Source organism: Myotis daubentonii, chromosome 1, assembly GCF_963259705.1.
Source record: "Myotis daubentonii chromosome 1, mMyoDau2.1, whole genome shotgun sequence".
Classification (NCBI taxonomy): domain Eukaryota; kingdom Metazoa; phylum Chordata; class Mammalia; order Chiroptera; family Vespertilionidae; genus Myotis; species Myotis daubentonii.
Genome location: NC_081840.1, coordinates 165,052,653 through 165,067,923, shown reverse-complemented (window position 1 = coordinate 165,067,923; position 15,271 = coordinate 165,052,653). Strand labels below are relative to the sequence as shown.

Here is a 15,271-nt window from a genome sequence, read left to right as displayed (position 1 = left end):
CCTATGGATGAGGACAGTGGGTGGGGAGTGAGGGCGTAGGGTGGGCCGGGAACTGGGAGGAGGGGAGTTATGGGGGGGAAAAAAAGAGGAACAAATGTAATAATCTGAACAATAAAGATTTAATTAAAAAAAAAAAAAAAAGATAAAAAAAAAAAAAAAAAAAACTAAAAATGGAACTCCCATTTGACCCTGTGATCCCACTTCTAGGAATATATCCCAAGAAACCAGAAACACCAATCAGAAAGGATATATGCGCCCATATGTTCATAGCAGCACAATTCACCATAGCTAAGATCTGGAAACAGCCTAAGTGCCCATCAGTAGATGAATGGATTAGAAAACAGTGGTACATCTACACGATGGAATACTATGCTGCTGTAAAAAAAGAAGGAACTCTTACCATTTGCATCGGCATGGATGGAGCTGGAGAGCATTATGCTAAGTGAAATAAGCCAGTCAATGAAGGAAAAATACCACATGATCTCACTCATTCATGGATAATAGAGACCATTATAAACTTTTGAACAATAGATACAGAGGCAGAGCTGCCTCAAACAGATTGTCAAACTGCGGCGGGAAGGCTGGGGAGGGTTGGGGGGCAGGAGAGAGGGGGGTAAGAGATCAACCAAAGGACTTGTATGCATGCATATAAGCATAACCAATGGACATAAGACACTGGGGGGTAGGGGCGGCTAAAAAAAAAAAAGAAAAAAAATTAAAATCATCCTCCAAATGCAATCACTGATTAATTTAGGTGGGGAAATCAATCAATAAATATATAAGCTTAATCTGTATATAGATTTAAAAATAAAAATGAAATAAATAAATAATTTACAAGACACAGGAACTAAGTACCAAGGTAAGATAAGATGTTCTATGTTCTATGAGTGAAATTGACTAAACAAAGAAAATTAATATTTTTGTCTTGTATCATTTCTTATAATTTTCTTTGCATTATGAATTCTAATCTGTTTTAAATAAATGGTTAATATTAAAAATTATAATGCAGAAATTTAGAATCTAAAACTGAACTGTGCTCCAAAGGTCAGTTGGCCAATATTAGCATCGTGTATCATTTGGAATGCAGAAAAGATATTTCCTAAGAATAAAGTGTATCAATCAGATTTATGTGATAAAACTATTTTTTAAACAAACACTATCTGCTATATCATAGGATGACATGAGATGCATATAGAGAGAAAAACATTCATCTAATATTTCTACAGACAGATAAGTATATAGATATCACTGGTTTCACATTACAACATTGTAAATTATTATTCACACATGTGATTGCTTTCATTGAATGCAATAGATCATCTGCATTTCAAAGTGACACAACCAAAATGATCAGTCAGCATAGAAGTGAATTTAACTATGTTTTTCACCTAATTTTAGTTTCATGGCAGTAAATTTTCATTTTTTTTTAAATAGGTGATTTTATGCCGGGCAGCCATTGCCTGGAGGGCAAATGCTCCCCTGTCCATTGAACTACTTGAAGTTGATCCACCAAAGGCTTGTGAGGTTCGAATTAAGGTAAATATAAATGATACTTTTTGCAGGTATGCATGTGGATATTTGTGTTTACAATGATTTTACAATTTTAGAAGAACAAGTGTCATTTTTTTGCAAGATTAATCAATATTAAAACATTTATTCATAAAATTATTACAATAGCAAATTAAATATATAAATAGTGAAAAGGCATTTGATAAATTTTAACAATCACAACTACTACTGAAATAAACAGAAGTGGCTGAGCATGATAAATTCTATTATCAAAGCCGACAATCAAACATTATAATAAATGTAAAATAGTAAGCAATCTCATTAAATCCAGAAAAAAAATGGGGATGTCTTCAAGTATCATTTGTTTTCAAGATTATTTTGGTCATTTTAGTGTATGCAAAAATAGAAGAAAATAAAAGGAGTGGTTTAAATTTGGAAATGTTGAACAAGTTATCTTTATTATAGATTATATAATCATATGACTAGAACACCTAAGAAAATATAGTAATATATATTTTTAAAATGATTGGAATTAAGAAGAAAATTTGTGTGTTTTTTTGTTTGTTTGTTTTTTATTTTTGTTTTTTATCTTTAGAAGCCACATGTGTCATTTTCTATTTAAAAATAATTAAGGGTCTCTCTGATTTACATGTAGATCTGTATTAATATGTATAATAGTGAGATTATTTCATTTTGTTAAAGTGGCAAATATAATAAATGCTGAAATGTCTTTTAATGTTTTAGATGCACTTTTTTTAATACTTTAAAAGTCAACACAGGTAATTACTGACCAAAAAACTTCTTGGGTTTTTCACAATTATAAAGTTATTCCAAATGCTGTTATATAATAGGGCAGACATTCTTCTCAGTCATGGCTGAGAAAACAAGGGTTCCCTGCCCTGACCCAGCTCCTACTTATAGAAATCTGTGGAACCCCACCAAGCATATCAACATATGCATAATCAGTGTCCCAGAAGGAGAAAAGGGGGCCTAGAAAATTAAAAAAATTAATTGCGGAAAACATTTCCAAATATGCTGAAACATTAACCTACATATCTGAGAAGCCCAATGAATTTCAAGTAGGATAAACACAGAGATCTACAATATCATAGACATATCAAGCCAAATTCTGTGTTCAAAGACAAAGACAAAGTTTTAAAAGAAGCCAGAGAAAAATGACACATCATATATGGGAGAACCCCAATAAAATTAATATAAGAAGCAATGAAATCCAGAGGGTGGAGAGATAACATATTCAAAGTGCTTGAAGAAAAAACTGTCAACCAAAAATCCAGCAAAACTATCTTTCAAAAATGAAGGTGATTTTCTCTATATCCTGGCCAACACTTGCTGTTTGTGGAAAACAGTATGGAAGTTCCTCAAAAAATTAAAGATGGAACTGCCTTATGATCCAGCAATTCCACTTGTCCTTTTGGATATCAGCTATAAGTCATGCAACAGGTTGCCATGATCAGGATAGGAAACATAACATGTTTTAACTTTTTCTATTGAGGATGGGAGGAGGGCATTAAGAGCAATGCAAAAGAGAAGCATATATACCTTGATACCCAGGAGTCTCCTCTATATATTTAAGTATAGGTATCAAAATAGACCATAAATTTTGGGTTGTCTATTTCATCATATCCCATAGAACACATAGCTCTTCCTGGCAAAGAGCTAGAAAATACTTCAATGATAATGTTAAATTCACTGTGATGTTAAAGAGGCCTAAATAAAATTATAAAGACAGAGGCAAACTAAATGTTTTGGTCTGTTTTCTGAAATAGCTATACTGCAAGAGTGCAATCAATAACATATCAAATATATAGTCAAGGTTTTAAAGAATATATTCTGTTGCTAGTTTGGGAAATATTGCATTTTTCTGAAAGATCCAATTTTATGACAAAGCATTTTATCTCCAATCATTTAATCACCTTTCAGATTCTATCTTCTGGGATCTGTGGTTCCGATCTGCACATCCTAGAAGGGAGAAACAAAGTACCTCTTCCTGCAGTTTTGGGCCATGAGGGAGCTGGAATCATAGAGAGTGTTGGAGAAGGTGTAACCTCTGTGAAACCAGGTAATTGGACAAGATATGGTGCCAATCCAGTAAATTCTCCTTTCCTAACTCACTCCCTGACATTTCCCCAAACCACCTGAGAGAGCCAAACTCATCACACAGTAACAAAAATATTTAAATGCATTCACACACATACATAAAAAATAGCCTAGGATTCAGAATCTTCAAAATGGGTGTTTATCTGAAAAAACTCAAATAAAAAGAAATTTTCTCCACTCATTTCCATAGAGATTATCTCTAGTCTACCCATCTCAAATTAAACTAAAAGCTGCAAATATATACAAGATATTGGAATATCATCAGATTAAAATTATGTATGGTTAAATTTTTTTTCTAGATAGACACACATGTCACATATGATAATCCTTTAAATTGTCTGTAGCATCTATAAAAGTTTCATTAAGAATTTGCAATTACTTCTTCCACATTGGATACAATTCGTGTTCCAAACACTTTGGATAATGCTTTACAATATCACATTTTCCAACCACAAAGATGTCATAGATATTTTATACCTATTTTATGTATGAGAAAATATAAGCTTTGGCCAGCTAATCATCTTATTCAGTTGATTTAGCTACTTAATGGCAGAGCTAGCATTGAAATACAGGTTGTCTTACCTCAAATTCTGCGCTCTTACTCAATAATATATCTCATAATTAGTACTAATTCTAGCATTAACACTACAGTATTAATTCATTCTTTCAACAAATATTTATTAAGTAACTACTGAGTGTAACACTCTGCTATGCTCCTGGCATAGAACACTAATCAAAGTGGACAAGCCTTATACCACAAATTCTTAGACTTAGGTCTCTATTGCCTTTGAGCCTCAATGTTATTAGAGAAAAATCTTCAATTTTTATTTTGTATTTTAAAGGTCTATTTGCAAACTTGGAAGGTTGAACACAGGTTCAAGTTGCCTTTGTTGGGGTTGCTCTGCTGAGCCAGGACACTTTGTGAGATTGGGGTCTGGCCACTGACCGTGGGGTGCAATGCCGCTTCTTGGGGTGTATGAGGAGTGCTGAGCACCCTGGGGAAGTCCAGAGCGGAGCTCTGTGCAGACTGTGGAAGTTGACTGCGTGCTCCCTTTAGATCTGTGTATATACCCAGATGGTTTTCATCCACTTTGAGTAGTTATCCGAAGAAGCCTATGACTTCTTACCTTCGACTTTCTGAAAAACAGCTAGCCATATATAAAGCTCAGAACCCAGATGCAAAAAATTCAGAACTACCATATTTTTCTGTGTATAAGATGCCCCCATGTATAAGATGCCCCCCAGTTTTCCAACCCAAAATTAAGAAATCAATATTTTAAACATAAAACAGAACACATTTTTATTTAGTAATTGCCACAGGTAATGTTTACATACCAGTGTTATGATATTATGCAGCATATCACTTTATTCAGCCTCTGTTGCATCACTGCTCTCTTCTTCATCACTATTAGTTCCAGACATATCAATTTCTTTGAATTCTATTGTATCACTGCTGTCTTTTGAATCACTGTCTATATATGTGAGATCATCCTCATAAACTGGTGGCATTTTCTGAGCTAACTTTGTTTGTGTTCTCATGGCCAACCCTTCTCTCCTCATGAAACTGAAGCAGCATTTTGCCTTTTCTGTAAAATCAACAATGTTCATTTCACTTGCAAACATTCTTGTCTGACATTGAATAAGCTTGGTTGACACACATAAGCCACTCTGGCGCTGCTCCACAATCCAAGTCTTAAGCCTCTGCTCCAAGTTTGCCCATTTTGCTGGTTTTCCTCTTAAGGTCTTTTTTTTTTTTTTTGCATCTTAAGTTGTTCTTCCTATTTTCTCCCTGTCTGATCAGACACTCCGTGGGAGGAGGTCCAAATTGTCTCTCTGCAGCTCTATTTCCATGCTCTTTTGCATAGCTGATTGCATTCAGTTTGAATTTTGCAGAGTAAGACAATTGCTTACTGCTATTTATCTTTTTATTGTTTGACATCTTCATGGGCTTGGAATGCTCTAGTCCCTGCTGCATCTGTGCACTCTCCACCTCCAATTACAGCATCAGCTGACGTCAATAACAATAAGGCTCATGATTGGAGAAAGCCTGTTTCACAAAGTATGAGCAGCTATGCACCAGCATAGCTCCCTCCTCGGCTGACTTCCACGTACAAGATGTCCCTGAATTTTCAGTCTAATGATTTTAGAAAAAAATAGCATCTTATACATGTGCAACAGTGACAGAGTTGAGTAGTTGCTTCAGAGGCTATAATTTGCAAAGCCTAAAATGTTTACCACCTGACCCTTTACAAAACAAGTTTGCCAACCCATGATCACAGTATAGTGTAGTATGACAAGCATATTAATATGTTGGGATAGGTTTTTTAACTGATTGAAAGGTTCTTGTTTTAGAATCTTTGCCACCATTGTCTTAAAAGGAAAGAGGTCAAATCACAGAAGAAGGTAAACAAACTGTTGCCCCAGCGTTTTAGCAAGAAAAATAATCTTGTTTCAAATTATGTTGTATGATAAAAGAGTTTCACTTAGTGTGGATGAGATTCTCTTCAATTATTTCCTATGACTTAGTAAGAGAATCTTAAGAGTTTTCCAGTTAGCACATATCACAAAAACCTTTCCATCTTTTACCACTTGCTTATCCTCTTAAGAGTCAGCAAGTTTTCAAAATTCACATTACCTTTTGGAGCAAAATAATTCATCTTTCATCATCAGTTTATAAGAATAGGATAACCCAAAATTTATATGTATCTTAATATTATGCAAACTTTTTAGGAATTCTGGATCCAAATCTCCAGAAAAATTTTGAGGATTTCTGTTGTTTGTGGATAGAAAATAAGTAAAAAGTCATTACTTGTTCTATACTGAACTTGACAAAAGTATGTACTGAAGATAAAAATATAACTTAAGAGGAAGATTAAAATTTAAATATTTGAAGTTAGGCATTTTCAAACAATTTTCCCCTGGGGTTATGAATACAGGACAAAGTTGGCTATTAGTTAAACAGATACCGTGGGGAGAGTGGTTGGGGAAGAAGAGGTGTGCGAGTGTCTATCGCAGCTTTCCTCAATGGGGTTTCCGGGAGAGGTTAAGTCCTAATTCCCTGTGGCATTTAGAATGGTACTAATTATGTACCATACTTAGGAGAATGGAAAAAATCATCCAAGTCATATACTGTGTTCTATGCTTCAGAGGAGCCCAAGGAGCACATGGGAGTCAGTGTTTGTAATATAGGATGGGTGAGGTTGAGAAATGAGTTATGTAAACATCTTTGCAATTACTTTTTTCTGTGCTCTTTTATCATTCAACTACGTAAACTATTTTATACAGAACACGTTCAAGTCATATCTTCCCAGTTACATTAGGAAGTTCAGTAAGTTCAAGGATTTACAATTTAATAGGCAGTGTGTGTGTGTGTGTGTGTGTGTGTGTGTGTGTGTGAAAAGCGCTAGAGCAAAACCATTTTATGATAACATCAAATTTTATTTGGTTTTCTTTGTTTCTAAAAGAATGTCATTGTTGATGCTTTAAATATTAAGATAATCTGAGTCCTCGCCTTGCTTAGTAAATTTCAGTACACGTTGAAGACTGGTATGCATATGCCAAATGCCTTGCAGTTTAACAGTATGCCCAAATTTTCTATTATAAAGAATAAGAAATTATGTCACTGGCCACTCATCTAAAGCCTTACTTTTTAGACTTAGGTTGACCTAACAGAGTAATTGCTGTAGGAGCTAAAAGAAGAGTGCTAGGGGAAAAGATGCTGAAGAAATGAAAATGGTGTTTATGCTTTTCTGAGCGTATGCTGTTCAGAGAAAAAGAGATTGCTATACATCTGTTCATTAGAGCACTAGTATTAGGCTTGAAATATTTGATGGCAGGAGAGGGTTGTGTGATAATTTTACTTCTGATGTTTAAAGGATATTATGTGAAGATTCAGCCTACTGTAATCATGTAAATTTTGCTGTTGCTTTTGGCTAAAATGCCCTTCTTGAAAATGCCATTTTAAAAAAACAAGGTGTATTTTTTTATAGTTGCTATGAATGTGTGTATTTAAATTTCTGAATTAAAATATAAGTTGATTTAAAGTAAAAAAAAATTAAAAAGGTCTAATTTGCATTAAAATTGACTTGTTTCCAATCCAAAGTGAAATAATTAACTTAAGTAATAATTATCATTAAAACAAATTGATAACATGAACTATAAATAATTTACTATCAGTAAATATAATGCTTACTAGAGGCCTGGTGAACAAAATTCATGCTCGAGGGGGAGGGAGGTCCCTCAGCCCAGCCTGTACCCTCTCCAATCTGGGATCCCTCTCACAATTCAGGACTGCTGACTCCCAACCGCTCGCCTGACTGCCTGCCAGATTGCCCCCTAACCACTCCCCTGACAGCCTGATTGACGCCTAACCGCTCCCCTACTGGCCTGATCTCCCCCAACTGCCCTCCCATGCCAGCCATCTTGTGACAACATGGAGGCAGCCATCTTGTGATGACGTGGGAGTGGTCATCTTGTGACACAAGGGCACTGGGGTCAATTTGCATATTACCTCTTTATTATATAGGACTAGAGGCCCGGTGCACAAAAATTTGTGCACGGGGTGGGGGGGGGGGTCCCTCAGCCCGGCCTGTGCCCTCTCGCAGTCTGGGACCCCTTAGGAGATATCGCCCTGCTGGCTTAGGCCTGCTCCCAGGTGGCAGAGGGCAGGCCCAATCCCTAGGTGCAGCCCCTGGTCGGGCTCAGAGCAGGGCCGATTGGGGAGTTGGGTGCCGCCCCCTGTCATGCACAGAGCAGGGCGGATTGGGAGGTTGCGATGCCACCCTCAGTCACGCTCAGGGTAGGGCCGATTGGGGGGTTGGGGCACCGCCCCCTGTCACACTCAAGGCAGGGTCAATGGGAAGGTTGGGGCACCGCCCCCTGTCATGCACAGAGCAGGGCCCATCAGGGGGTTGAGGAGCTCCCCCCTGTCACTCACAGAGTAGGGCCAATAGGGGAGTTGGCACACCGCCCCCTGTCACACACAGAGCAGGGCGAATCAGGGGGTTGGGGCACCGCCCTCTATCACCCACAGAGCAGGGCCGATCAGGGGGTTGGGGCACCTTCCGCTGTCATGAACAGAGCAGGGCGGATAGGGAGGTTGTGGCCCCACACCCTGTCACACACAGAGCCGCAGGGTGGTCAGGGGCTTTGGGCGCTGCCCCCTGTCACGCTGATCCCGGTGCCAGGAGGCCTCGTGGCTCCGCTGATCCCAGTGCTGGGAGGCATATTACCCTTTTACTATATAGAATAGAGGCCTGGTGCACGGGTGGGGGCTGGCTGGTTTGCCCTGAAGGGTGTTCTGGATCAGGGTGGGGGTCCCCACTGGGGTGCCTGGCCAGCCTGGATGAGGGGATGATGGCTGTTTGCAGCTGGTCACACACCCTTCAGGGTGGGGGTCCCCACTGGGGTGCCTGGCCAGTCTGGGTGAGGGGCTGAGGGCTGTTTTCAGGCTGGGGCTGAAGCTCCCAACTGCTCCTTTTTTTCTTTTTCTTTTTTTATTCTGGGCCAGCTTTAGCTCTGAGGCTCCAGCTCTTAGGCCTCTGCACCTGAAAGCAGGTATCTGGTTTGTTTCCATTCTCAAAACTCTGTATCAACTCCAGCTCTGAGATCCCAGCCGGCTGAAAGCTGGTTTCTGGGGTTTTGTTTAGCTTCTATATTTGTTACAATGTTTCAAACTGCAAGCTCAGAGGCCGGCAGCGGCAGGCAGGGAACGTTGGAGTCCTCCATCACAGAAGCAAGCAAGCCTCATGTTAGTTTCAAGCTGCCTGGCTGCCGGCCGCCATCTTGGCTGACAGTTAATTTGCATATTGCCCTGATTAGCCAATGGGAAGGGTAGCGGTCGTACGCCAATTACCATGTTTCTCTTTTATTAGTGTAGATTGCATTCCATGCCTCTGCCCAAGATTCTAATCACTTTGTTTATTCTTTTTTCCTTAGGAGATAAAGTCTTAACGTTACCTCTTCCAGAGTGCAGAGAATGCTGTTTCTGTTTGCACCCCAAGGGCAACGTATGTGTGAAGGAAGAGTTAGTTTCAATTTCTCTGACTTCATTTCATCCAATTTGTTTTCATTGGGATAGGTATTGACTGGGAACTAAAATCCTGTATTTTTATGTCACACAGTATTCTTTTTCCAACTGGATTAATGTTAGATGGAACCAGCAGGTTTACCTGCAAAGCACAGAAGATTCATCATCTTTTTGGCACTAGCACCTTCACTGAATATACTGTTGTGCATGAAATTGCAGTGGTAAAAATTGATGATGCTTCTCCAATGAATAAAGTCTGTATCATTAGCTGTGAGGTGCCTACGGGCTTTGGAGCCGTGTTTAACACTGCAAAGGTAAGAATGTACTTTTGTGCTGTTTTCAGTGACTTTACCTACATCCTGGGAGCCATTCCATCAGAGAGCTTCTCCCATTAGAGATAAACCAAAGTGGCTTTTTTCTAATAGAAATTTATCTTCTGGGTTTGTAGGTTACTCCTGGTTCCACCTGTGTTGTCTTTGGACTTGGAGGAATTGGTTCAGCCATAGTCATGGCATGCAAAGCCTCTGGTGCTTGTAGGATCATTGGGGTTGACATCAACGAGAAGAAATTTCCCAGGGCAAGAGCATTAGGAGCCACAGATTTTCTCAACCCTCGGAACCTCACGAAGCCTGTTCAGCAGGTGGTAGCTGAAATGACAGGCTTCGGTGCTGACTTTGCCTTTGAGGCCATCGGACTCATTGATACCATGGTACGTGGTTTTGGGGCACAGTGAGGGGAAGTTGCTTGCCAAGATGTGGGTACATATTAAATTAACTTTATGAAGACATGAAATTACTATAATTTTTAACTATTTTTGAGCACACCTTATGAGCCTTGCACCAAGATATTTATACACTTTATCCCCTTTAATCTTCATATCATTTTATGAATTAAGTACTAATCCCCATTTTCAAGATTTAAAAACGTAATTGTGATTAAGTTAAAGCAGCTTACCTAAGATCTCAAGGGGGGGGGGGGCTGGCGGGGGATACCACATTCTATTCTATTCTATTCTATTCTATTCTATTCTATTCTATTCTATTCTATTCTATTCTATTCTATTCTATTCTTTCTTTTTCTCTCATACAGCACCCCTGAAAATATGTTTTAGGATTGTGAGTCAAAAGAGGTATGATTTCAGGGTACTGAGATGCTAATCAGTCTACTGCTGAAATTAGGTTGCGGCTTTGGAGTCATGCCGTCGGAGCTATGGAGTCTGTGTGATTATGGGAGTAGCCCCCAACCGTGAACAACTCTCCTTTGATCCACAGTTGATTAACTCTGGGAGAACCCTGAAAGGCAGCTTTTTGGGAGGTAGGTCTTTGATGCCACATCACCTTTTCCAGAAACCTGGTCACCCTGCATTGTCTTTGGCAAGAAATGAAGGAATGAAAAGGTAGGAAAAATAAACCTCTATGAAAGGAAATAGTAGACATGTTAAAATAGAAAAGCACACTTATGTCTTCCTCACAGGTATTTATTGCCTGTGGGAGAAAAAAACAGATTAACATTTTGATATTATTAAGATATAGAATAATCATATTGCAGCATACTCATTGGCACTCAGACATTCTATAATTGGTGGAGAGTCATTGTATGTCTCTGAGTGGCTCCCCAGCACAGGATTAGACTAGAAGAAAATCTCAGTGTATTGAACCCCAATTCTCACCATACAATCACCCTAATTTTTTTATTCAAGAACAAAACAAACAACTCTATTGTGGCATATTTGAATTTCTTTTTCCCAAACACCTCCAAACCCCTCTCTTGGCATGCTTTACACCCACAGATGCTCCCAGACTAGCACTGACCAAGAGAGTTTTCTGCAATGGTAAAAATGCCCTAGAGCTGGACTGTCCAATAAAAGAGGCACAAGCCATATATAACTATTGAACATCTTATGTGTGGAAACCAGAAAACTGACTTTTCATTATATTTAATTTTAATGAGTATACATTTAAATAGCCACATATGGCTAGTGGCTACTTTATTAGATAGTACAGTTGTGATAGCTTGCTCTCTGACTTTTGCTAGCATGCTCAAATAAGATTAATTTGGCATAAACTTAAAAACAAGGGTGTTGCTGTCAGAATACTCACCATATCTGTTCCTTAGCAAGTTATTTAAGCTCATTAATTGCCAGTACTATTTTCTGGAATGTAGAGTAAATAATAGTTTTGTTCTTACATAATATAGAGATAATGAAATGAGAAGATGCAGATAAAGCACTTGGCAAGAGAAACTGACACATAATAGGTACAGAATTAACATTAAATTGTAGCAGTAACAACAATGATTACTGTAGCTTATGAGGAGGAAGGCACATATATTGCAAAAGATAACTGGAGGCCTTTTTGCTATCCTAAAATATCTGGGTGCTCTTCCTTTTCTTCAATGATTTAGCTTTGCATCAGTTGATTGAATGTAAATAAAACTGGATTCATACCTAGATGTCAAATACTGGAAAAAACTTTGCCATTGACCAACCTCTTATATAAAAGCTTGTTTTCCCAGAAACTCTATATGTCTGAATTTTCCTATTTGAATAAATACTCAATTTAAAAATTGAACTATTTCAAAAGAGATTAGGCCGGTGCTTGGAATGGTGAAGCATAATTGACACTGATCATTTTTTTTCAGTGCTAGTTGTCCTTGGCTTCATTGGAGAAATGTATTTCCATTCCTAACACTCCTCATTATGTATCTGCCGTGTCTCCTTCCTTCCTCATTAAATGCAAATACGCCAAGGAAAATCACCCTAATGAAACTCTCATTCAGATGGAAAAATCTGTGATGGCTTTGTCCTTTCACTTCCATGCGGACACATTTCTAAGTTTCTCAAAGTCCTACATACCAATTGCCTAATACTCACATATTTTAGTACAAATTTCCCTATTAAGAAACATAAAATATCTACAGCCAGGGCTCTGATAAAGAGTACGAACTATCTTTTTAAAAAAAGAAAAAAGAAAAGAAAAGAAAAGAAAAGAAGAAACTCAACTTTTTTGTGGTGCTTTATTTTTAAACCACCTATATATATAAAAGCCTAAGCAACCATCCGACTGTGCGACCATCTGACCGATAGCTATGATGCGCAATGACCACCAGGGGGCAGACACTCAATGCAAGAGCTGCCGAGCTTCTCAGGTGATGCACCTGGAACCACAGAGGAGGAAGCCCAATTCCAGGGTGCATCACCTGAGAACTGCCCTCTCACAATCTGGGACCCTTCAGAGGATGTCGGAGAGCTGGTTTTGGCCTGATCTCCACAGGCCAGGCTAAGGGACCACACTGGTGCATGAATCCGTGCACCTGGCCTCTAGTATCTTATAAAAACATAATGTTGTATAAACAGAACTCTGCTAGCAATATAAAAACCTGGGTTCTGGGTTCAGCTTCTGCACTTTCTGGATGTGAATCAGAGTTTTAAAACAGGATTTGATTTCATCAGACATGGTAAGATGACAGACACAGGGACAATTGCCTTGAAAGAAGAGTTTATTGCTCAGAGTTCCCAAGAGAAGGGGTCATGCCATACCATATAGGTCCTTATGGGGAAGCACCGGGGCTAGACAGGAGACAGGAAGAGCTGAGGGAAAGCATGGGTCAGAGACTTACTGTGTTTTTCATGAGAAGGAACGGGCAAGATGAGTCGGAAAGCTAAGCAAGTTTCAACAGGTACTAGGCTATAGGAATGGTCCTCAGTTATCTGGTAACTGGTCCTAGGATGATTTAGGGCAGAGGAATAGTATCCCAAAATGTTGGAGACTGATAAAAAGAGAGAAATCAGGAATATGGACTCAAGACTGTTTGGTTTGCATATCAAAAGCAGTCTGTTCACTACCTCTAGAAATCAGTAAACCCTGGGAAAGGCAGTCTCTCTCCAAGTCTAGAAGGCCCCAAGATATCAAAGCATCATAAAATATAGAAAATTAAAAAATAATAAATACAATCAGTGAAAAATACTTAACATCTCTAAACCTCAGTCCCCTCAAAGTTATAAAAATGGGAAAAATAATACCAGCATCTTCAACTAAACTATTCTCCAACATACCACTGAAGAAGTAGAAAAATTTATTTTTGAGGTTGAAATGTTAAGGTTTTTGTGTGTTTTTTTACATATTTTTATTGATTTCAGAGAGGAATGAAGAGGGAGAGAGAGATACAAACATCAATGATGAGAGACAATCATTGATTGGCTGCCTCCTGAACATGCCTCCTATCCCAGGCACCGAGCCTACACCCCTGGCATGTGCCCTTTGCCAGAACCAAACACGGGACCCTTCAGTCTGCAGGCCAATGCTCTATCCACTGAGCCAAACCAGCTAGGGCTGAAATGTTAAGTTTTGAAGGAGATATATCTGGAGCCACAGGTAGAGGGAGAATATGGTAACTAAAACCAAATCAGCTGGAAGGTAAGCTGTTTTAAGAAGAAATCCTTAATGCCCTGAAGGCAAAGGAACACTGTGGTTTGATGGTCTGTGACCATGACAGTGTCAGGTCACTCCAACAGTTCATCCCAGCCCTGACACTGTTCACCTACAACGCTGGTGTGTCATGGTACTCCTAAGTGATAGCAGAATTTTGCAATGGGATAAATTACCTTACTTCTGAAGATTAGGAAGAGGATCAAGAGTGAAATGGATTACTGCCTCCCATGAATGCGTTTGCCAATTTTACACATAATAAATTCATTTGATTCTTTAATTAGTTTAGTATTTTTTAGGTTTCTTTATTGTTGTCCTTCTTTTCTACAGAGTACAAAAGCAGAGATTGCATTCCTAAACTTGTAACTGACTACCTGCAAAAAAAAATCAACATAGATCCACTTATAACGCATACATTCCATTTTGAAAGAATAAACAATGCATTTGAAGTGCTCCAGGATGAAAATGAAAATTGGTGAGTCTGTGCGCGCGCACGCACGTGTGTGTGTGTGTGTGTGTGTGTGTGTGTGTGTTGTGTGTCTGTGTAAGATGTATCTGTATGAGATATCTTATACATGTAACACATCCAAAATTTTATGAAAAATGAGGTCTCAGATCAAGTATAAAAGAGGCGGGGCATGGAAAATGGTTTAGAAAATGGCAATGAAATAGTGTTAAGTCAGTGTGAAGAGCGCTAAACATTTTACTCAGTCACTGTGTGATCTAAACAGCTACCTTTGCCCATGATATTGTCCTTATCTAAAAATGGGGATAATGATACCTCTTCTTGTTATTGGACGGGCTCTGCACCTGGGTGGGTCTGCCTAGGGCCACCTGAAGTGTGTGGGTTCTTGACTTCGTGCAGGAAACATTTCACAAGTCGAGTCCAGGTGGCTTTTGAGAGTATGTTTAATAAATCTGGGGCAATGATATGAAAGAAGGGTTTGATGTAGAAGAAGTAACAGGAGACAGCTGAGTGACAGAAGTGAGCTCACTGGGAAGTCAGAGACAAAGGGGGCCCTGGAGACAGATTCAGAGAGTAAGCATGGGACAAACTGCCACTGCTCACTGCTCCCTTGGCTACAAGACTCATAGGGTCCTTTGGAGTTTAGGAGATGCATGCCTGTGAAGGAAGAAGTTGGGGAAGGGAAAAATGTGAGTAGGCGTGCTCCCAGGAGGGAGAGCACAC

General features: G+C 39.0%; 1 protein-coding gene across 1 annotated transcript in view; it reads left to right on the top strand.

The window, feature by feature from the left end:
- Positions 1–15,271, top strand: part of LOC132215911 (alcohol dehydrogenase 1-like) — a 33,598-nt gene that overhangs the window by 16,594 nt on the left and 1,733 nt on the right. The window contains exons 2-8 of the mRNA XM_059664879.1: positions 1,435–1,536; positions 3,451–3,589; positions 9,565–9,652; positions 9,750–9,969; positions 10,104–10,364; positions 10,834–10,969; positions 14,413–14,557. Coding sequence (XP_059520862.1) covers positions 1,435–1,536; positions 3,451–3,589; positions 9,565–9,652; positions 9,750–9,969; positions 10,104–10,364; positions 10,834–10,969; positions 14,413–14,557 — 1,091 coding nt within the window. The remainder of the gene's footprint in view (positions 1–1,434; positions 1,537–3,450; positions 3,590–9,564; positions 9,653–9,749; positions 9,970–10,103; positions 10,365–10,833; positions 10,970–14,412; positions 14,558–15,271) is intronic.